The 24,424-nt window shown below is 42.3% G+C and overlaps 1 protein-coding gene and 1 pseudogene across 2 annotated transcripts; both read right to left on the bottom strand.

Annotated features, from left to right (window-relative positions):
- Positions 1-7,162: 7,162 nt before the first annotated feature.
- Positions 7,163-11,572, bottom strand: LOC311141113 (chronophin-like; annotated as a pseudogene). The gene is made up of 3 exons: positions 11,507-11,572; positions 7,574-7,907; positions 7,163-7,479 (listed from the first exon to the last, which is right to left on the bottom strand). The product of its transcript is annotated as a chronophin-like (transcript).
- LOC311141965 (mesoderm induction early response protein 3-like) lies at positions 8,078-16,405 on the bottom strand. The gene is made up of 12 exons (XM_084177497.1): positions 16,367-16,405; positions 15,588-15,733; positions 15,138-15,272; positions 14,704-14,827; positions 14,235-14,308; positions 13,942-14,011; positions 13,661-13,809; positions 13,363-13,444; positions 13,177-13,271; positions 12,870-12,997; positions 12,487-12,641; positions 8,078-12,252 (listed from the first exon to the last, which is right to left on the bottom strand). Exons 2-12 carry the CDS (start codon positions 15,684-15,686, stop codon positions 11,789-11,791), a joined length of 1,575 nt encoding a protein of 524 aa, XP_084033623.1. The 5' UTR covers positions 15,687-15,733; positions 16,367-16,405; the 3' UTR covers positions 8,078-11,788.
- Between the last annotated feature and the right edge of the window lie 8,019 nt (positions 16,406-24,424).

The following is a 24,424-nucleotide window of genomic DNA, read 5'->3' as shown; positions in this document are numbered from 1 at the left end:
CACCGTGAACCATCAGATCCTCCACTCCACCCTCTCAAGGCTGGGCGTCTCAGGCTATGCACACTCTTGGATTGCATCCTACCTGGCAGGCCGCTCCTACCAGATGACTGCTCTTCCTCGCCTGGTTCACCAACTACTTTTCAGATAGAGTTCAATGTGTCAAATTGGAGGGCCTGTTGTCTGGACCTCTGGCAGTCTCTATGGGGGTGCCACAGGGTTCAATTCTCGGGCCGACTCTATTCTCTGTGTATATCAATGATGTCGCTCTTGCTGCTGGTGACTCTCAGATCCACCTCTACGCAGACGACACCATTTTGTATACATCTGGCCCTTCATTGGACACTGTGTTAACAAACCTCCAAATGAGCTTCAATGCCATACAACACTCCTTCCGTGGCCTCCAACTGCTCTTAAACGCTAGTAAAACTAAATGCATGCTCTTCAATCGAACGCTGCGTGCACCCGCCCACCCAACTAGAATCACTACTCTTGGCGGGTCTGACTTAGAATATCTGGACAACTACAAATACCTAGGTGTCTGGTTAGACCGTAAACTCTCCTTCCAGACTCACATTAAGCATCTCCAATCCAAAGTTAAATCTAGAATTGGCTTCCTGTTTCGCAACAAAGCCTCCTTCACTCATGCTGCTAAACATGCCCTCGTAAAACTGACTATCCTACCGATCCTTGACTTCGGCGATGTCATTTACAAAATAGCTTCCAACACTCAACTCAGCAAATTGGATGTAGTCTATCACAGTGCCATCCGTTTTGTCACCAAAGCCCCATATACTACCCACCATTGTGACCTGTACGCTCTCGTTGGCTGGTCCTCACTACATATTCGTCACCAACCCACTGGCTCCAGGTCATCTATAAATCACTTCTAGGCAAATCTCCGCCTTATCTTAGCTAATTGGTCACCATAGCAACACCCACCCGTAGTATGCGCTCCAGCAGGTATATCTCACTGGTCATCCCCAAAGCCAACACCTCCTATGGCCGCCATTCCTTCCAGTTCTCTGCTGCAAATGACTGGAACGAACTACACAAATCTCTGAAGCTGGAGACACTTATCTCCCTCATTAACTTTAAGCATTAGTTGTCAGAGCACCTTACCGATCACTGTACCTGTACACAGCCCATCTGTAAATAGCCCACCCAACTACCTCATCCCCATATTGTTATTTACATTGTTATATATTTTGCTCATTTGCACCCCAGTATCTCTATTTGCAAATCATCTTCTGCACATCTATCACTCCAGTGTTAATACAAAATTATAATTATTTTGCACTATGGCCTATTTATTGCCTTACCTCCATAACTTACTACATTTGCACACACTGTATATAGATTTTCAATTTTCTATTGTGTTATTGACTGTACCTTTTTGTTTATTCCATATGTAACTCTGTGTTGTTGTTTTTATCGCACTGCTTTGCTTTATTTTGGCCAGGTCGCAGTTGTAAATGAGAACTTGTTCTCAACTGGCTTACCTGGTTAAATAAAGGTTAAATAAAAAAATTTAAAAGGCCTGCCTGCTCAAAGACCTCTCCATCACAGTTGACAACTCCACAGTGTCGCCCTCCCAGAGTGCAAAGAACCTTGACGTGACCCTGGACAACACCTTGTCGTTCTCTGCAAACATCAAAGCAGTGACCCGCTCCTGCAGGTTCATGCTCTACAACATCCGTAGAGTACGACCCTACCTCACACAGGAAGCGGTGCAGGTCCTAATCCAGGCACTTGTCTTCTCCCGTCTGCACTGCTGCAACTCGCTGTTGGGTGGGCTCCCCGCATGTGCCATCGAACCCTTGCAACTTATCCAGAACACTGCAGCCCGCCTGGTTTTCAACCTTCCCAAGTTCTCTCATGTAACCCTGCTCCTCCACACTCCACTGGCTTCCAGTTGAAGCTTACATCCACTACAAGACCGTGGTGCTTACCTACGGAACAGCAAGAGGAACTGCCCCTCCCTACCTTCAGGCTCTGCTCAAACTCTATACTCCAACCCGAGCACTCCGTTCTGCTACCTCAGGTCTCTTGGCCCTCCCACCCATACGGAAGGGCAGCTCCCGCTCAGCCCAGTCCAAGCTCTTCTCTGTCCTGGCACCCCAATGGTGGAACCAGCTTCCCCCTGAAGCTAGGACAGCAGAGTCCCATCTTCTGAAAACATCTGAAACCCTACCTCTTCAAACAGTATCTTAAATAATCCTCCTTCTCACATCGACCCCTCCCCCCCAAAATAAACAACTAAACAGCACTTGCACTTGACCCCCCCCACCCCCCCCTTCTAGCTCTGACTCTACTGACAGCTACGTTATTGAGGAAAAATGTACTTTCTATGCCTGTGATATGTGGTTGTCCCACCTAGCTATCTTAAGATGAATGCACTAACTGTAAGTCGCTCTGGATAAGAGCGTCTGCGAAATGACTCAAATTTCAAATGTAAATGTAAGTTTGTCACCAGTAGGCCTAGTAAATGTAAACGTTGTTTGCAGAGTTCACAACCTACTAAACGTTTTGTTTATTTCATAACCATCATATACGAGTTTTGTAATTTGTTTCATTGTCTTTTGTTTGGAGTGCTCCATGTGAGCAATGTGCTTGTGTCTGGTTTCACTGTCCTGATAAAGTTGGCCTGCTGCGTGCAAATGTAGGAATGTGCCCATTTGGAGATGTCTAATTTCTGATTGATTTAACTCACCATGTCCACCACTAATAAGCTGAGCTTCTCAGTCATTTTTTCTTCACCTCACACAGTAAGTCAACGAAGTCTGTTTATCATGATCTGATGATCCCATATGTCAAATGGAAACGTCATAAAAAAACCAGCTGTCTGTCCCGAGCTCACTGGCACAGGGAACTGAGGGCCCGGAATAGGCTAGTTGATACAATGTTGCGCTTCACTAGCGATAGCTCAAGTCAAGACCGATAGAAAGGGAGGCAGACAGGTGGAGTAGAGCGATTAATGTGATTGAAAGAACCTGCATTTTTATTAGTCAGCTTTAGGCCTATGTATTTTACTTAGTTGATGATGGAAGTTAAAGGTCTACCGTGTCAATGTATCCATATGACAGAGGCTGGTGCTCTCGCATTAGTTGAATTTAAACTTTTAGATCTATAATTTTAATTCAGATTTTTATGATTAACCACGTGACAATGATTTTGAGAAACAAAAACTGAAATGAAACTGTTCCACGAAAATGCGCATATACAAATAATCATAACTGGTGCTCAGATAGCAGGGCTGCCAACTTTTGAAGAAAGCTTGGAGTGAGATTTGCTATGTGACTTTAATTGCCCCCTGGGACAACCCCTAGACCCCATTTCCTGCAATTCTACATATTTATACATGGCTTAGGCGTATGACCAGGAAACAAAAAAATACACAGGTCAGGTGTATTCAGGACACTTTCAACATTAAATGAACACTCAAAGTTTGACGACTTTGTTATTTAAAGTAAAATGTTTATATTAATGTTCGATGGCAGTGGGTAAACAACTCATAGATTGCAGTCTCCGTGTCTATAGACAGCTTTCAAGGTAAGGACACAAACATTTTGTAATTTGGGTGAACTACAGTACCTCTTTAAAATAGGGCTGAAGAAAATCAGGAGGGTTGGCCTGCACTGCTGGTTGTTTGGAAATGTTCTTGTTATAAAAATTAATTTCTCAAAATCACCAACCTTCAAGAAAATCTAATGAATATAAATATTCAGGTGGTTTATGCCTACTAGTTGAAGATCCTTGCCATCATCTTACTCTACATAGACAAAATATTATGTGTTTATGAGTTGTGAGTCCCCCTACCATCTCTGCCTAGCTTGTACACAACACTAAAATGTCAAAAATTCTATTTGATTCCTGGAGCATTTAATATCCAATGCTTATTTGAATGACTTATTCAAAACTCTCCACTAATGGCTGCAAAAATACATAGCCTCATATAATTCATTTAAAAAAACACAGGTAGGCATATCAGATTTCAAATATGTGATTACACTGGCAAAATTGGGAAAAGGTGGAATAATAAAGTCAAATCAAATGTTATTTGCCACATGCGCTGAATACAAAGGTGTAGACCTTACAGTGAAATGCTTACTTACAAGCCCTTAACCAACAATGCAGTTTTTAAGAAAATAAAAAAAGTTAAGTAAAACATTAAAAATAGCAAATAATGAAAGAGCAGCAGTAAACTAAAATAACAGTAGAGAGGCTATATACAGGTGGTACCGGTACAGAGTAAATGTGCGGGGGCACCGGTTAGTCGAGGTAATTGAGGTAATATGTACATGTGGGTAGAGTTAAAGTGACTATGCATAAATAATAAACAGAGTAGCAGCAGCGTAAAAGAGGGGTTTGGGGTGGGGGGGGGGGGGCAATGCAAATAGTTTGGGTAGCCATGATTAGCTGTTCAGGAGTCTTATGGCTTGGGGGTAGAAGCTGTTAAGAAGCCTTTTGGACCTAGACTTGGTGCTCCGGTACTGCTTGCCGTGCGGTAGCAGAGAGAACAGTCTATGACTAGGGTGACAATTTTTAGGGCCTTCCTCTGACACCGCCTGGTATAGAGGTCCTGGATGACAAGAAGCTTGGCCCCAGTGATGTACTGGGCCGTACGCACTACCCTCTGTAGTGCCTTGCGGTCGGAGGCCGAGCAGTTGCCATACCAGGCGGTGATGCAACCAGTCAGGATGCTCTCGATGGTGCAGCTGTAGAACTTTTTGAGGATCTGAGGACCCATGCCAAATCTTTTCAGTCTCCTGAGGGGGAATAGGCTTTGTCGTGCCCTCTTCACGACTGTCTTGGTGTGTTTGGACCATGATAGTTTGTTGGTGATGTGAACACCAAGGAACTTGAAGCTCTCAACCTGTTCTCTCTCTCTCCATTCAGCTCCACTCTAATCGTAAGGGGCGTTTCTTTAAAACATGCATCCAATCACCTTGATCTCTTACATAACTAGACCAATCATATGCTTCAATGTGCCGCGGTGATAGAGGTTCAGCTCGTGATGTTAAATTGCAGGCGCAGATGCTCTGATTTCAAAACGATTTGGAGCACAGTTGAAAAGTTAATGCTACAATGGACTAAATAGAAAAATAAAACCAGTACTTTTCAATGCATGAGATATGAGGTGTGCAGTGAGAGTTGGCAACACTGAAATAGATAGAAATTGTGAGACATCCATTCCTTTATCACTGGAAAATATAAAACAGTTCAGTTTGATATAATTTAAAAGCTTACAAAAAGGGTTGTCAAACTATTTTATAATTTCTCGAAATGTATTTTTAAAATAATAATGGTCTTTTTTTAAACCAGGCCAGTGACAATAAAATCTCAATTTAATCTATTTTAAATTCAGGCTGTACAACAAAATGTGGAAAAAGTCAAGGGGTGTGAATACTTGCTGAAGGCACTGTAGAAGTAACATTTAAATCATGATCCTCTACTGTAACCTGAGTATTACTTTGAACAGTCTCTGAGTTATATGACAGTTACAGTGGGGGAAAAAAGTATTTAGTCAGCCACCAATTGTGCAAGTTCTCCCACTTAAAAAGATGAGAGAGGCCTGTACTTTTCATCATAGGTACACGTCAACTATGACAGACAAAATGAGAAAAAAAATCCAGAAAATCACATTGTAGGATTTTTAATGAATTTATTTGCAAATTATGGTGGAAAATAAGTATTTGGTCAATAACAAAAGTTTCTCAATACTTTGTTATATACCCTTTGTTGGCAATGACACAGGTCAAACGTTTTCTGTAAGTCTTCACAAGGTTTTCACACACTGTTGCTGGTATTTTGGTCCATTCCTCCATGCAGTTCTCCTCTAGAGCAGTGATGTTTTGGGGCTGTCGCTGGGCAACATGGACTTTCAACTCCCTCCAAAGATTTTCTATGGGGTTGAGATCTGGAGACTGGCTAGGCCACTCCAGGACCTTGAAATGCTTCTTACGAAGCCACTCCTTCGTTGCCCGGGCGGTGTGTTTGGGATCATTGTCATGCTGAAAGACCCAGCCACGTTTCATCTTCAATGCCCTTGCTGATGGAAGGAGGTTTTCACTCAAAATCTCACGATACATGGCCCCATTCATTCTTTCCTTTACACGGATCAGTCGTCCTGGTCCCTTTTCAGAAAAACAGACCCAAAGCATGATGTTTCCACCCCCATGCTTCACAGTAGGTATGGTGTTCTTTGGATGCAACTCAGCATTTTTGTCCTCCAAACACGACAAGTTGAGTTTTTACCAAAAAGTTCTATTTTGGTTTCATCTGACCATATGACATTCTCCCAATCCTCTTCTGGATCATCCAAATGCACTCTAGCAAACTTCAGACGGGCCTGGACATGTACTGGCTTAAGCAGGGGGACACGTCTGGCACTGCAGAAATTGAGTCCCTGGCGGCGTAGTGTGTTACTGATGGTAGGCTTTGTTACTTTGGTCCCAGCTCTCTGCAGGTCATTCACTAGGTCCCCCCGTGTGGTTCTGGGATTTTTGCTCACCGTTCTTGTGATCATTTTGACCCCACGGGGTGAGATCTTGCGTGGAGCCCCAGATCGAGGGAGATTATCAGTGGGCTTGTATGTCTTCCATTTCCTAATAATTGCTCCCACAGTTGATTTCTTCAAACCAAGCTGCTTACCTATTGCAGATTCAGTCTTCCCAGCCTAGTGCAGGTCTACAATTTTGTTTCTGGTGTCCTTTGACAGCTCTTTGGTCTTGGCCATAGTGGAGTTTGGAGTGTGACTGTTTGAGGTTGTGGACAGGTGTCTTTTATACTGATAACAAGTTCAAACAGGTGCCATTAATACAGGTAACGAGTGGAGGACAGAGGAGCCTCTTAAAGAAGAAGTTACAGGTCTGTGAGAGCCAGAAATCTTGCTTGTTTGTAGGTGACCAAATACTTATTTTCCACCATAATTTGCAAATAAATTCATTAAAAATCCTACAATGTGATTTTCTGGATTTTTTCTCTCTCAATTTGTCTGTCATAGTTGACGTGTACCTATGATGAAAATTACAGGCCTCTCTCATCTTTTTAAGTGGGAGAATTTGCACAATTGGTGGCTGACTAAATAATTTTTTTCCCCACTGTATAACAGCAGAGTCCCCCAACACATTGTGAACAGACAACACCACCATCTGAAACAAAGTCAGTCCTCCTCAAACGCAGGTATGAAGTCAGCAATAGTGTCAACAACATAATCTGGCACAAAGCTGTGGTTTGTGGAGTGATCACTGTCTCTACTCCTGGGCCGTCTTCATCTGAGAGGCACTGTACCTTTGAGTGAAGCATGGTATCTAGGCCACAGCATGTCTGTCTCCAGACGGTCCCCCACCATCAGGCACTGGGCTGGGTCCACTCTGAACTGACTGGAGATGCACTCAAACATAAAGGGGCTGGGCTTGTCGATCACCGTGGCTTTCCGGCCTGTGGCCACCTCCAAGGCTGCCATCAGACAACCAGAACCTGAGAGATGAGAATTGGAAATAGATTATGTTCTCTCTCTCACACACACACACCAGTAGGTTAGTTGAGTAGGTGCACAGCATCAGTACCATACCTGGTAGTGTCCTTCCATCGTGTGCCAGGGGTCCGCATCAGTGGCCAAAAACAGACAATCTGGATCCCGCAGATAGGAGGAGGCTTTGGCCAATTTAAGGAAGGTCAACTTGTGATGTTCCACAAGGACTGCTTTGACATCTGAGGCCAATGTGCAGTTAAATATAGTGGCAAACATCTTGCCTTGCACCTCTCAGGTAAGGCTCTGAACAATAAGGGAAGCTGAATATCTGTTCTTGCATTACATACGTAAAGCCCAGACGGTAGAATTTGTTCACGTAATTGTTTTTAATGAAAAACACGTTTTTGCCGTGTTTGATCAAATAACTCACCACCTTCGGCGCACCGGTTATTGCAGACTTTTTATTTTTTTTAAAGGGAAAAATATTGGCTTAAGTGTAGGGATTCGTGTAGGTATTGGGCTATTGGAGGTGGGGACGGCAACCAATTCTGGGGAGAGATCCACCACAAAATCACTTAAAACAGAGTAAAGCAGGAGTCTTGAGACCTTTTCCAGAGCTTTATTTCTGGATCTGTACATCAGGTATTAAAGAACAGAAAATACAAAATGTTTAACAAAACCCAAAGAAAAAAAACAATTCGGTGTCTATGTACAATTCTTAAACAAAAGCGATTCTCTTGAACATTCGATAGTAAATATGTTGATTGTCTATATTTCTGGATATACATTTATGTTTTATTCACAAAGGTGTTTTCTTTACTTCAAAGAATTATTATTTTTTAATATATTTTTTTTTTTTACAACCACTATATATTTTTGTACTATTAAACTTCAAAACACAATACAAAATATAAAATAAATTAGTGCTTTCTTACACACAAGTCTCGCCAGAGATTTCAATAAAATATGTCACATTATGAGATTTCAGGAAAGGGTTGTAAAATCGAAATATTCATCTACTAGTCAATGGCCTTTACATTCAGACAGTATTTCCGAGTCTTTGTACCAAACCATAGGGTGAAATAAATATCACTGCACTGCTAAAGCTAGAGTGAGAGCCTGGAGAAACCCACTGCATCTGTCCTTTTTATGATGGTGAGTAACAATGGTCTGGTACATACTCCTAGGCACTTGATGCATCTCAAAGCATTGGATAGGTATAAGCAATATGGTAGTAGTTCATCTGCCATTTTTGGTTATATCTATCCAACCATACCAGGGCCCGTATCCACAAAACATCTCAGAGTAGGACTGCTGATCTAGGATCAGTTTGGCCTTTCAGATCACAATGAATAAGATTATATGGACAGATCCTAGATCAGCACTCCTACTCAAGATGTTTTGTGGATACGGGCCCATATCTATTCAAGTACCTAAGGGACAAGAGCATGATTCTGAACCAGACCCATCTTTCAACATACTGACTACAGAAGCCATCCCTTTCACCAAGACAGCAATGTGTAAAGGAAAATAAATGAAGAGAAACAAAATGGGATTTGTACATATTATGATTGCAACTTCAAAAAAAGACATTGAATAATATATTAATACGTCTTAGGTAAAGCCTTTTTAAGTGGTACATTTTCGAGAACTGTCACACAGCTAGCATGCATTGTTTTGCTGTCTCCCACTGCCAGGGGGAAAAATTCCCCCCAAAATATCCAAACACCAAAAGCCAATCAGTAAAATGTAAAAACATGTAATAATGTCAGTACATATCTACACATTATTGCCTTTTCACAAGGAATCTAATTTTAAGTATTTGTATCAACACAGATTCAGTTTAAGAGGTCAATTAAGACATTTTCAAGGCTATTAGTTAATTATTTACATGAAACTGTCTACATTTGGGGAAACAATGCAAGGTGAACAAACAGCTGACTCCAATGTCTGTCATAGAAACAGAATGACTAGATAACACCTAGCTAGGTAAAACCAATGCAACAAACCCATCTGTACATACTCAGGATTGTGAATTATTGTATGGTACATTTTTATGTAAAAATCTATGGACTTTTGTGGGTGACATTCAGAATGATACTGAACAAAAATATAAATGCAACATGTAAAGTGTTGGTCCCATGTTTCATAAGCTGAAATAAAAGATCCCAGAAATTGTCCATACGCACAAAAAGCTTATTTCTCTAAAATGTTGTGCACAAATTTGTTTACATCCCTGTTAGTGAGCGTTTCTCCTTTGCCAAGATAATCCATCCACCTGACAAGTGTGGCATATCAATAAGCTGATAAAACAGCATGTCACTACACAGGTGCACCTTGTGCTGGGGACAATAAAAGGCCCCTCTAAAATGGGCAGTTTTGTCACACAACACCACAGATGTCTCAAGTTGAGGGAGCGTGCAATTGGCATGCTGACTGCAGGAATGTCCACCAGAGCTGTTGCCAGAGAATTGAATGTTCATATCTCTACCATAAGCGGCCTCCAATGTCGTTTTAGAGAATTTGGCAGTAAGTCCAACCGGCCTCACAACCGCAGACCTGTGGGATAGTCTGAGGAGGGGGGTGCTGAGGAGTATTTCTGTCTGTCATAAAGACCTTTTGTGGGGAAAAACTTATTCTGATTGTCTGGGCCTGGCTCCCAAGTGGGTGGGCCTGGCTACCGCCCACCCATGGCGGCGCCCCTGCCCAGTCATGTGAAATACATAGATTAGGGCCTAATTAATTTATTTCAATTGACTGATTTCCTTCTATAAACTGTAACTCAGTAAAATCGTTGAAATTGTTGCGTTTATATTTTTGTTCAGTATATATACCCCTGAAACCAACTACTTATTGAACTCACAATGCATAGGTAAATTAAGTAATCACTACTGCATCCATTAAAAAAAAGACAATGATGGTTTCCCAACACTCAACAATTCACAATTAGTTCAGTCAAGAGAAATAGAAGTTGAATCTCTGTTAGCCTGCAACTGGACATTAAATTATGGACCGGATAATACAAGGCATCCTCCAGTCAATACTGTGGAAGTAGCAGAAAAGGGATAGAAGTGGCTTTAAATAAAGAAATAATACTGCTAACAAGCTTATGCAGGCCTTTTAAGTAGTTTCAATAAAGAGCAATACAATCGAGGAAAAAAAGAAACCCAACCTTTTTTTTGCAGATTGAACAAGCTCCATGATAAACAGACAAACAGCACAACTAGCATAAAAAGTACTCAACTTGGGCCAAATAGATTTATGAAGAAATGCATGTTGTGCTAAGAATATAGGGCAGAAACTATGTACGTTCCTGTAGCTGAACACATGACATCTCAATGCAACACTATAATGCCAATCCAAAAACTGTTCTGTCATAATGTAAAATATTGCCATGATATTGGCTAATTTCTGGGGCAATAAGAGACTGATTTATAAGGGCATGTTTCAGATAATCTGATGGACAGATAAAAATGCCCAAATTTGTGGGGTGTTAGACCCAGCCTTTTAGTCTCTACATTGATCACTTGACTCCGTTAATAAAATTGGGGGATTTAAAAATGTCTTGGCAAGAGCTGTCACAGCTGAACACTGAGGAAAATCATAATATAATATATTGATACAATTCTAGAACATTCTCCTGTGGTTTGGCCACTTCAGACTGTTAAAGTCTGAAAAAAGCAAGCCGAGTACAAAAGAAGCTTCCACAGGAACAAAAACAAAGGAGGGAGAGAAAAACCATCTTAGCAACTGATATGCTCCTAGTTATAACCTACACCATCTCAACACCAACGACTGTTGTTGCATTAAATACAAAACCCAGGCTCCTCTCGGACAAAACACAACATTTGCCCAAGCCTGGTTTCTGTAAGTACCTGTAAACACTGATATTCAATCAAAAATACCACTTTAAAAATGAACAAACTAAGTAAACCAGAACAAAGCTATTTTGGCAACTGTATATGAGTGGCAGGATTATGTAGCTTTGAAGAAGTCGTCTGTAGATGTGTGTGTGAGGGATGAGGAACAAACACAACTGTCTATGCGCAGCCTCCGTGCCAGGCTGGGCTGGGCCCCACTGTACATGGACACTGACATCTCAGGACCGCGGAAAATAAATGGCTATATAAACTCTTGAGAAATCAAGATTTTTTGTTCTATACGTTAAAGACATCACTGATGTCATATTTCACAAATAAAATCAAAACGAAATAAATGTGTATATATAATTATTAAACAAAAATCTCCAGTGAGTGAGTCTTATGTACACATGGGATGGTGGATTTAAAGGAGGGATTCTGGGGGCAGGGGTGGTCACTCTGACTGGAGCGCCGTGCTGTGATGTCGTGCATGTGCTCCCATAAACCCATTGGGATCCCCACTGCCCGCCAAGCTCCCAAAGTCTGTGACGGACACAGCCATCTTGGCGCCAGTGATGCGGTGGTGCGGCGTGTTCCGCCGCCCCTCAAAGTCCACTCCGAGGTTACCCACGGAAACGTCGTTGATGAAAGAGTCGGGCAGCGTCAACTTGAGCCTCTTAGAAGGCCGCTCGCAGTCCTTGCCCCCGTACACCCCTCCCCGCTGGCCCAGGTCAGAGTGGTAGAAGCCGGTGTCCAGCATGTTGAGACAGTCGGGATCTCCTCCGTTGGAGGGGAAGCCCAGGGGCTCGTCCTGGGCCAGGGACCCTCGGTGGAGGCTCTCCAGAGGGGGGAAACTGTACGAGTCCAGGCAGCTCACCTCCGCTGGGCTGCACACTGTGGCCACGCTGTTACTCAGGGCTGAGGGAGGGGGAAACATATATAAATTACTTGGTTATCTGTGGATTTCTTATGTATTGTTTTTAGGACTTATGTTGAAGGTATAAAATTGTATTGTTGTGTATAATCTGTGTAATGTAATATCGAATACCATATCTGAAGTTAGGCTTGTGAAAAAGAGTTACCCTATCAAGGAAGGAGGGTTTCAGTTTGTGCTACATGCAGTGTGGAGCGTCTGAGACCCTGTTGACTAACCTGTGAGGTCGCTGGCAGTGATGGAGTCGAGCAGGCTGAGCTGCTGCTCTGTGGTGGGCTCCATCCTCACCCCTCCTCCTCCACCTGAGCACACAGAGGATGAGCTGTCTACTGCCAGGCCTTCTGCCTCGTCCACCAGCCGGTCCATCAGGTCCCTGCAGGCAGCGGGAACACACAAGACATTAACACACACTCACATTATAACCATTAGCCATCGCCACCCCTTTTGTGTAGTTGCAAGCACATTAAAATACAATTTGCATACACAGGCTATCATCATATTCAGAGGAAACTCTATACGTCTTTGACTATCTGACATACATTTGGCAATGAATTCAGACCTCAGTTACTACGGTTGTTGAGCAGACTGAATGATCACTTACGTTATGCCAGGATAGCTGCTATACTTCTTCTTGCCAAAGCGATTCTGCTGGACAAAGAAATCAAAGCGCTCCGACTTCTTCCACATGTAGTAGAAAGCCACACATTCAGCTACCGTCCGTGTCTTAACCTGATAAAGGGCAGATATACATGATGAAGAGAAGAGTTCTCCAACACAGGAAGTTAGTGCCACAGGCTTTTTAAAGAAAGGGTAAATAAAGTGTGCATGTTCATATCCTTACAGAAGCTATCAAAATGATATTACAATAATTTAACCACCTTTAAAATCAGTAACAGACAGTGTCCCACCTTGTGTTTCTGTATGAGGTGAAAGTTCTTATCATATATCTGTAGTGCATGTTCAAAGTTTCTGCATTCATCTTCAGACCACAGTGGGGATTTCTCTGTAATAACAATCACAAGGGGTCATTTCCCCTCTCCCATTGCAGTGACATTCATCAAAGAGTCTACTAATCATTCAAAATGGTAACTTACCCTTTGATGAGTTCACATTACTGCAATACCTCTCCAGTGCTTCGTGGGTATTGTAGTTGCATTTCACAAGCTCATACAGAGCCTACAGGGAAACGAGAGGAATAGGTCAACGACTTACATTGACAACAACCATGACAATCAACATCATGTAACTTTGACAGACAGACAACAACTCTGAGATGGCAGCTGGAGAATGTCTAATGTTATGACATCCAGCGAGTCTTAAAGAAGTCTTCCACAATGCCAGTAAGACAGACAGCTAGATGAAGATTGACCATTACATGTAGTGATGACTGACCTGCTCATTGTCGCTCACATGAGCCCCTGCCATGTCACTTCCTGTCCTCTCATCGGTCGCCCGTAACGACGCCTCACACAGGAAGTCCCTGACCTTGCTCTCTGACAACACGCCCGGGCTCCATAGCAACTGGTCATCATCTTCGTATACTGCACGAAAATGGCAGATGAGAATCACAATGTTAGACACTGTGCAATGTTACACTTGGAAACACTGCTAAATGTCTGACTGTCAAGTGCAACGGGTTTATGGGTTAACCTCTTGAGAAAGCCTGAACTCACCCTTATCATTGCCATAGTGACAGAGGTGGGTGGGGACCTCTGCTTGGTGCTGCGAACCCACCATTATTTCCTGTGAAATGCAAATACAAACAGATTTACCCCACAGAACATGCAGCACCATGTTTCTACCATCAGCCCAAATGGAGGTCTAGGATCAGTTAACCAAATAAGGTTACTAAACAACCTTAACCATTGGAAAGTAAAATAACTGACTTCCAATTGGTGCTTATGGGAAACTTAATCCTGTATCTTCTTCAATCAAGTCACTTTTAAAAGGAGGACAGGATTCTTACTTTTCTGGAGTCGTCTGGGCCTGGCCCATCTTCCTCACACTCGGACTCCTTATCACCGTCGTAGATAGTGTTAGCTGACAATGCAAAGACAGAATGGGCACGCCCCATTAGAATGCTTGCTATATGGGACCCTGTGCTTATCAACTCATCACGTGACAAGGTCATTAAAATATGGTATGAATGTTTAGGAGGGGATAAATGCTGTCAAAGATAACAAGATAAATAAGTTCAAGTACTTTTGTTTATAATGACACCTGCACTTGACAGTATTTTTGCCATTATTATGAGTTTTCAATGACAGCATACTGCAGGCTAAAATTGGGAAAATAAAATATTGCATTCACACTATAAAGCATGATATGAATCTGACAAATTGTATTTGTGTTTTATAATTGTGCTCTGATAATGTCTTATTTATCCCTGAGATGTCCTAATAAAGTTTGATTTGAATTGAAGTGAATTGCCTTACATCTGAGTGTTCTGGGGAAGAAGTCGGTGGCCTCATGGGAGGTGACTGAAGGGGTGAGGTCATCAGCAGAGGACTGGGTCTCCTCCTCATAGTCCCCTGATAGCAGGTCTTTAGCTATCTCCTCCTGTGGAAGAACACAATCATCATTAGTAACCGTTAGTTACATCAGTACTGTTAGTTAGCGCTGGGAGCCCGCCAAGGATCAATTGATCCTAAAAGCTACAAGTTTGTTTTGTTCCATATCTGTTGTAAACACACTTTGGCGGTAATACAGAAGTAATACAGACACTTATAATGTAATCATAGTTGGGATAGATGGCCATCACAGATACATAAGGGAACTTGACAGAAAACATCTTAGAATATCCACAAATTTGGCACTGTGACAATGTTCCCTTCACCAAATCTGAAATATTGGAATGAATTTTGCTCACTTTGTCCAAAGTCATGTCTGGCAGCTCATCCGTCAGCTCCCCAGAAAAGCTGTCCATACTGGAGCCTGCAGCCGTACTGACAGACGCCTCGTAGCGGTAGATGGCCAGCAGTTCCTCCAACGGCATGTTCCCCTCCTGTTACAACAAAAATAAATCATATTAGATAATGTCTCTACAATCCAAATCATGATAATACATGTCTGCTATGTGAAGAATGGTTCAACAAAGTTCCATGATAGTGTCTGTCTCATTAACAACAAAGAACATAGTCATGTGATACATTATTCTTTCCCCCCTAGCCTATAACATTTGATTAATTATAGTAGGGAAGGAAGTGGTCATTCAAGCATCGACAGAATGAAAAACCTTCCTATAAAAGCGACAACTACATTGCCGGTCCAAAAGAAAGGAAACTGGCCATTAATTCCTATTATTAGCTAGCCAACCAACCTTCTCTAGATCGGCTATCTCTGAGTTAAAGTTTTTCTCGCCCTCCAATGACTCTTCCTCCTCCAAAGTCCTCTCGTCGTCATATTCGTGGACTAGCATCTCTGCTGTCGGATCGAAGTCATGATCTTCAGACGATAAAGAGCCAACTGTGGAGTGGGAAAACTATTTTAGATTGCAGTTGAATGGCACCGTTATAAAGGACAAATCGCTAATAAATTAGATACACTCAGCAAAACCGGCACTGCCAATACTTGTCAATGCCATTGGTCCATCCAGAGCATCATTTTCATGGAATTATTTTCTCAATAATATTTTTTTATAAATGTATTTAGCTTCATGGTATTATAATAATCATTACCTGAATAGAAAATGGACATGTCATATTCATAACTTCAGTATGTCACTTTCAAATTCCATTAAAACTGGAATCCTTAGTTGCTACATCAATATATACCCATTGATTCTTGAAGAATATAACTTACAAATGCCTCATGAGCTTAGTTCAACTGTCATACCCCATCAAAACCCAAAATACAAGCTTGTTTTACTCCAATGTTTGTAAACAGTGTAAATGTAAACAAACACTATTGCCTCAAAACTATAATTTTTATATCATGGATGGTCAGTCATTGAATCCATACCTCTGTCTATGAATTTAAGTGTTTACACATTTATCCAGGCCCATCCCTCAGCTTTTTAATCAAAACACAGGCAGAGTGACACTTAGTTATTGTTTGAATTAAGTCAAGTGTTTTTAAAAAAGAGAATTCCTACATTACCTGGGCTCGAACTCCCGAAGGAAGCCTGTTTAGAAGAACAAAAAGAGAAGAGCACAAATGAAGCAACATTGAAAATACTAAATACTATGTGAATGTAGCCTGGGCTGTCACTAGTGGGTTTTATGGATCTCCACCATCACTTTTGGTGTACAACCAGTAATGCACTCGAGTCCCCCGACGACCGGTTCGTACATAAAACATTCTTCATTCACATCAAGCCCAGACGATAATAGACATCCATAAAGCCCACTTGCGGCTGCCCAGGCTAATGTGAATGCTGCTCTGTTACACTGTCGAAAACATCAGTCGATTCTTGTAAAAAAAAAAAAAATCACCGACTTTTTCCTTGTGTTGCTCGTACATACTAGCTACGTAAGATGAGATTCAATTGGGTCCGTGCTATCCGTGACCCATGGGACATCCCTACCACATTGAAGATTACATATTTGGTTAGGGTTAAGGGTTAGGTTATGTTTAGGAGTTAGGTTAAAGGGTTAGGTGCAGGGAAGGGTTAGCGAAAAGGGTTAGGGTTAGCTCAAAGTAATTGAAAAGTTGCTAATTATCTAAAATGCTAAAGTTGTCCGTGATTAGATTCGAACTCGCAACCTATACACCCACCCTCCTTTTGTTTTTGCCTGAAGTAACATCTATCTTATGTAACCATACCAAACGTAATCATACTAAATGTAGTGTCTCGGATTTACGTACAGAACAATGCAAAATGCTCTGAGACCAGTTTGCAACTGAGCAACAAAAATTTGATAAAGGTCGGTGGTTATATTTGCTAAAAGTTATTTTTAAAGTATTAATTTCAGCACCCTGCGAAAGGTCCGCAATCGTACAGGACAAACATAGGTACAGGTAAGCGTTTTCAGAATTGACATTTTGACAATAATCGACTGATAAAAATGTATGCACTCACTAACTGTAAGTCGCTCTGGATAAGAGCGTCTGCTAAATGACTAAAATGTAAATGTAATGGTGACTCAAGGTTGATGCTAGCAAATCCCGCGACCAGTTATCAAAACTCAACTCCGCCTAGATATAAGAGAACGGAGTTGGGCATTCCTCAGCTAGCTATCGACCGTAAGCGGTTTGATTATTAAATATTTGGTAGCAATATGATATAAAATTCGGATGTGTGACGCAAAATAACAACAATAGCCAGTTTTCCCACAAACTGTCAGTGTTCTGAAATGATCGAGAAAGGTAATCTTATCAACTACAGTAAAACCTAGGCTAGACATTTTTTTCGTTTTGTTTAGCTGCACGGTATTTCTAAAACTGAGAACAATTCCCCGGTCATAAGCGATAAAAAAAAAAAAATGTACACAAGAACCGAAAAGTACCATCGCAATTAATTGCAAATCAAATGTATTTTATTTTCTTCCCCCACCAAATTGGCGTTTCAATCTACCCAGTCGATGTTAGCAAAGCAGCTGAGAACGCGCACAGGCCTTGTCGTGAAAGATCGGTATATACATTTAAACATATTTTAGAGGCAATTGCGGCAATCATTACACAAAACGACACATATAGAACAAAAAAAAACTTAATCTATGCAATCGATAACATTTTAAAAGAAAGTTAACGATAAAAATGTAAAAAACATCGATTTAAAATCTGATGCTTCTCCCCTACTTTCCCTCTTACCTCCGCCATATTGGTACCTATAGGCTCCTTCCAGCCTTCCAGCCGAGTACCCGGATCGACTCCCTGAACCAATCAGAGATCCAGGTAACAGTAGTAGTGACGTCTTTCTAACTGAACACTGGTAGGCTACCTGTCAAAATCTAGCTAGGAATGTTACTGTATAAATGGACTTTGCTAAACATTTATTGATTGGCAAACTTTAAATTTGTTTGTATTTATAGGCGTGTCATTTGAGACCTAAGAGTAGCCTTACGAATTACTTTTAATTTAAAATTTTTATCATCACCACCACCACCAATATGGTTCAGTTCCAGTGTTGTTAATACATAATCAACCACCATTTGGAGGAAGAAGTGGGTTTTGATCAAAATCAACAGCGATCAACAATGACGTCAACAATCAACAATAGGGTCTAATAATGTTGTGCATTGTTCCCCGAAGTCTAGGTCCATAAGACTCATTGAACAGCTAATGAAATGGCTACCCGGACTATTTGCATTGTCCCCTCATCCCCTCCTTTACGCTGCTGCTACTCTCTGTTTATTATCTATGCATAGTCACTTTAACTCTACCTACATGTACATATTACCTCAATTACCTCGACTAACCTGTGCCCCCGCACATTGACTCAGTACCGGTACCCACTGTATATAGCCTCGCTACTGTTATTTTACTGCTGATCTTTAATTATTTGTTATTTACATTTTTTTGTTATCTATTTTTTACTTTTCTTAAAACTGCATTGTTGGTTAAGGGCTTGTAAGTAAGCATTTCACTCTAAGGTCTACACCTGTTGTATTCAGCGCATGTGACAAATACAATTTGATTTAATTTGATTTGACTTGCCTTACCAGTAGGGGGCACAGCTGAACTATAAATGGAGTGAAAAATTCTCACCCATTTCATTTTCTTCCTTGCATATTTCCCTGTCTTTCTAAGCAAATCAGTGACCTTAAGCCACCCTCTCACCTCATATTTAGCATAGAGAGAGAGAGAGAGAGAGAGAGAGAGAGAGTGAGTGTGTGAGTGAGTGAGTGTAAGCAGCCTATCAGACAGAGGAAAACACTGACTCCACTTGTTATTCCACATGCATCATCAGTTTGGGGAAGGTGGGCTTTTACATCATAACAGCTGTGTCACTTATATAAACTGTGTCAAGTGGTTGGCCTCCATGCACACTAAAGGCCAAAATTGGCCTTTTCTCTTTGATTTTAGTTTGTGAAAGGTTGTTTAGGAGAAACTCTCCAGATACAGAGTAATCACAGCCCACAACTGTTTACCATTAGGACCCATTTATAAGGACAGAGGTCCAAGGGGTTTGTCAAAGTGACAAAACAATGCAGTGTTTTGAAAGCAGATGGCCCCAAAAGGCAGCAGCGTGGCCCTATCCGTGAGCAGGTGGGTGGCGTGGGTTAACATGACAGGATTACAGAACAGATAATTACTGACTTATTCACTGGGAAGCTGGGCCCAGGAAGACACACAGACATGTTTCATTGCCTTTATTGTGGAGGGAGTTAGTTTGTGCTAGAAGGACAGAGATGAGCAACAATCTCAAATCAGGGTATGAAAATGTGAAATGTAGAAAAACTTTCCTGCACATGCATCATCATCACCCCCCACCACCACCACCATCATCACCACCATCATCACCACCACCACTAATATGGTTCAGTTCCAGGGTTGTTAATACATAATCAACCACCACAATAACATTTGGAGGAAGAAGCGGGTTTTGACCAAAATCAACAGCGATCAACAATGACGTCAACAATCAACAATAGGGTCTAATAATGTGATGTGGGTTATGGATAGAGAAGAAAGAGGCTTGTGATTCAGACTCTTCCATTCACAGCAGAGCCTGTGCCCACACTGCTGATACAATTACTATGAGTGGGGTAGCAGAGGGGATATTACAGTAAAATGGCTATTTCATGCCACGTGTCTTTCTGGTGGTGACGTCTGGAGAGACCAAAACAAACAGCATCAATTCCATTTCAACACTGCAACATCTTTGAAGGCACTGGAGTAAACATGCACATTTTGATTATGTGTTCTGGATAAACATTATAGATTATTCAAAAGGCAAAGGGTTGGAGCTTGATGCTTCCACTGAACTTCTACCTTGACATTATAGAACTGTGTGTAGGCCATGCATTAATGCCATTTTCCAATCGGGATGCTAGTTAATAGGACAAATTCTAGGAAATGGGATGAAATAGAATTTGAGTTGCATTAGCTATCCATAGAGTTGTCCCAGAATGTTACTGGGACATTTTCAACATGTCCCTGACTGAGTCTGTAATACCAACATGTTTCAAGCAGACCACCATAGTCCCCGTGCCCAAGGACTCTAAGATAACCTGCCTAAATGACTACCGACCCGTAGCACTGATGTCTGTAGCCATGAAGTGCTTTGAAAGGCTGGTCATGGCTCACATCAACAGCATTATCCCAGAAACCCTAGACCCACTCCAATTTGCATACCGCCCCAACAGATCCACAGATGATGCAATCTCTATTGCACTCCACACTGCCCTTTCCCACCTGGACAAGAGGAACACCTACGTGAGAATGCTATTCATTGACTACAGCTCAGCATTCAACACCATAGTGCCCTCTAAGCTCATAAATAAAGCTAAGGATCCTGGGATTAAACACCTCCCTCTGCAACTGGATCCTGGACTTCCTGACGGGCCGCCCCCAGGTGGTAAGGGTAGGTAACAACACATCTGCCACACTGATCCTCAACACGGGGCCCCTCAGGGGTGCGTGCTCAGTCCCCTCCTGTACTCTCTGTTCACCCATGACTGCATGGCCAGGCACGACTCCAACACCATCATTACGTTTGCCGACGACACAACAGTGGTAGGCCTGATCACCGACAACGATGAGACAGCCTACAGGGAGGAGGTCAGAGACCTGGCCTTGTGGTGCCAGGACAACAACCTCTCCCTCAACGTGACCAAGACAAAGGAGATGATTGTGGACTACAGAAAAAAAAAGAGGACTGAGCATGCCCCCATTCTCACCGACGGGGCTGTAGTGGAACAGATTGAGAGCTTCAAGTTCCTTGGTGTCCACATCACCAACAAACTATCATGGTCCAAACACACCAAGACAGTCGTGAAGAGGGCACGACAAAGCCTATTCCCCCTCAGGAGACTGAAAAGATTTGGCATGGGTCCTCAGATCCTCAAAAAATTCTACAGCTGCACCATCGAGAGCATCCTGACTGGTTGCATCACCGCCTGGTATGGCAACTGCTTGGCCTCCGACCGCAAGGCACTACAGAGGGTAGTGCGTACGGCCCAGTACATCACTGGGGCCAAGCTTCCTGCCATCCAGGACCTCTATACCAGGCGGTGTCAGAGGAAGGCCCTCAAAATTGTCAAAGACTCCAGCCACCCTAGTCATAGACTGTTCTCTCTGCTACCGCACGGCAAGCGGTACCGGAGTGCCAAGTCTAGGTCCAAAAGACTTCTCAACAGCTTCTACCCCCAAGCCATAAGACTCCTGAACAGCTAATCATGGCTACCCATACTATTTGCACTGCCCCCCCACCCCATCCTTTTTACGCTGCTGCTACTCTGTTAATTATTTATGCACAGTCACTTTAACTCTACCCACATGTACATATTACTTCAACTACCTCAACTAGCCGGTGCCCCCGCACATTGACTCTGCACCGGTACCCCCCTGTATATATAGCCTCCCTACTGTTATTTAATTTTACTTCTGCTCTTTTTTTTCTCAACACTTTTTTTGTTGTTGTTTTATTTTTACTTTTTTTGTTAAAAATAAATGCACTGTTGGTTAAGGGCTGTAAGTAAGCATTTCACTGTAATGTCTGCACCTGTTGTATTCGGCGCATGTGACCAATAACATTTGATTTGATTTGATTTGATTTGATTTGAACTCACCCAATACTTCTAAGAAATGGCCATGAGTAACATAAACAAGACATGACTGAGACACATCAGACACATAAACTCTATGACCATTATTTATTGTTAACTGAGGCTACTTATCATTTGTCATGTTTACAAACTCCCACCTACGCTACAAGTCTCTAATGTAAGCAGAAGTCCTTTAGTATCTGGCAGGCTATCATGTTCAGTGTTAAGGTGTTCAACTGTTTCACAACTTGTCTTCAGTGAGTCTTACATTTACATTTAACATTTTAGTCATTTAGCAGATGTTCTTATCCAGAGCGACTTACAGTGCGGAGGAGCAGGGTGAATGGGAGAACTTGGTAAGGTTGAAAACCAGGCGGGCTGCAGCGTTCTGGGTAAGTTGCAGGGGTTTGATGGCACAAGTGGGGAGCCCAGCCAAAAGCGAGTTGCAGTAATCCAGACGGAAGATGACAAGTGCCTGGATTAGGACCTGCGCCACTTCCTGTGTGAGGTAGGGTCGTACTCTACGGATGTTGTGTAGAGCATGAACCTGAAGGAGCGAGTCAATGCTTTGATGTTTGCAGAGAACAACAGGGTGTTGTCCAGGGTCAAGCCAAGGATCTTTGCACTCTGGGAGGGCGACACTGTTGAGTTGTCAACCGTGATGGAGAGGTCTTTGAGCAGGCAGGCCTTCCCTGGGAGGAAGCGCAGCTCCATCTTGTTGAGGTTGAGCTTGAGGTGGTGGGCCGACATCCAAGCTGAGATATCTGCCAGGCACGCAGAGATGCGTGTCACCACCTGGGTGTCTGAAGGGGGGGAGGAGAAAAGTAGTTGAATGTCATCCGCATAGCAATGATAGGAGAGACCATGTGAGGATATGACAGAGCCGAGTGACTTGATATAGAGAGGGCCTAGAATCGAGCCCTGGGGGGCATCAGTAGTGCGTCACCTGGTAGGAGTGGCCTGCCAGGTATAATACAATCCAAGAGTCTCTCTGTCTTGATTAGGCCTACTGCCAACATATCATTACCTGTACATTAGTTTGAAGTACACATTATACATTTTATAGATTATAGTGACAAGCAAGCCACCAGGTGGCAATGTGTTCACACAGTTCTTACTGTATCAGTGACAACACATGATGCCTTGTCAGAGGTTTAACCACTGCTAACCACAGCAAACACTACAATGTCACATAATCTTAATGAACATCTCAGCTATGCTGATACAGTGTATGATGATTTAATGTTGAACCCTGACTTGTGAGTTGAAACAGACCAGTGTCTGTTTACATGAAGGCTACAGTATCTATGTAAACAACCATTTCTAAACAGCGAGGAGTAGCAGCTGCAGTGCAGGCGCTTCTCTACCAACATAGCTGTTCTAAGAATTGTTTTGTTATGAAAGCCTGGATGCATGCAGCTGATATGTTATAGACCAGTAGAAATTGTATTTGTTTGCAGGCTACAGGAGGAATGTCAAAATGTTTTCAAAATACAATTACTTTTGTTTAATCCCCAATTTGGCTGAATGTTTGTTCTTTTGATGGGGCTGTGCCATAGAGTATATAGTTATAGCAGCTATGGGACCAGTAACATGGCATCATGCACAATGAATAGCACTAGGCCTGTTAGTTAGCATTGTCCCATTTGAAATGAAGTGTTTGGATATTCTATGCTCTGCAGATTCATTACTTACTGTACTTGAGTATGCATCATTTCTTTAACCAAATCACATCCAAATCTGTGAGTCAAATCACTGAGTCATCATCATACCTCTCGACATCCAACACTATCTATGAGCTGACGTGATTGGACAGCACACATGGCTGGAAAAGCGAGATATTTTGTTTTTACATAGAATCTTACAGACAAGGTGCAAAAGAAGGCCAATCACATTGTGTCCATAGGAGGCTGGTGGGGGAGGACGGCTCATAATAATGGCTGGAATGGAGTGGTGTCAAACACATGGAAACCACGTGTTTCATGTGCTTGATACCATTCCATTTTCTCCGTTCTAGCCATTACTATGAGCCCTTCCTCCCCAATTAAGGTGCCACCAGCCACCTGTGGTTGTGTCTTAATAAAAATCTTCATCCCATCTGAACACCCACACTGCACCCATCACCCCTGACTCAGCTGCATGATGACTCTGCTCCATCACATTTGCATATAGCACAGAATACTAGACATGTTTGAGCATAGAGCAGAATCGTGTGTGGGGGATGCTTCACTTCCGCCTGAATATGTAAAGCACCCTTGACATACAAGGGTGGACTAATAGTTAGCCATCAAACTAAGTGATATTTTCAGATATTCTTCACGTCTCCACATCAAACTCCTCAATCTGACCAACCACAGCTGTGACCTGGAATATTTCTGTTTTCTAAAGGTGACTGTATTAGATGTTCTGAGAGTGAGAGGTATCTGTAGTTTAAAGCGCTTTGTAGAGATGGGAATCTTTGATAATGGCTACATTAAAGGTCCAATGTAGCCATTTTTATCTCAAT

Source organism: Coregonus lavaretus (genome assembly GCF_964263955.1).
Source record: "Coregonus lavaretus genome assembly, chromosome: 14".
In the NCBI taxonomy this organism is placed as follows: Eukaryota; Metazoa; Chordata; class Actinopteri; order Salmoniformes; family Salmonidae; genus Coregonus; species Coregonus lavaretus.
Note: the sequence above shows the minus strand (reverse complement) of the source record. Positions and strands in the feature narration are given on the sequence as shown.

Coding starts and splice junctions, on each gene's coding strand:
- LOC311141965 (XM_084177497.1), bottom strand. CDS start 15,686: ATGCTAGTCCACGAATATGACGACGAGAGGACTTTGGAGGAGGAAGAG. Junction 14,309..14,703: donor CTTCCCCAGAACACTCAGAT/GTAAGGCAATTC, acceptor TTGCATTGTCAG/CTAACACTATCTACGACGGT. Junction 13,810..13,941: donor TCACTATGGCAATGATAAGG/GTGAGTTCAGGC, acceptor ATTTTCGTGCAG/TATACGAAGATGATGACCAG.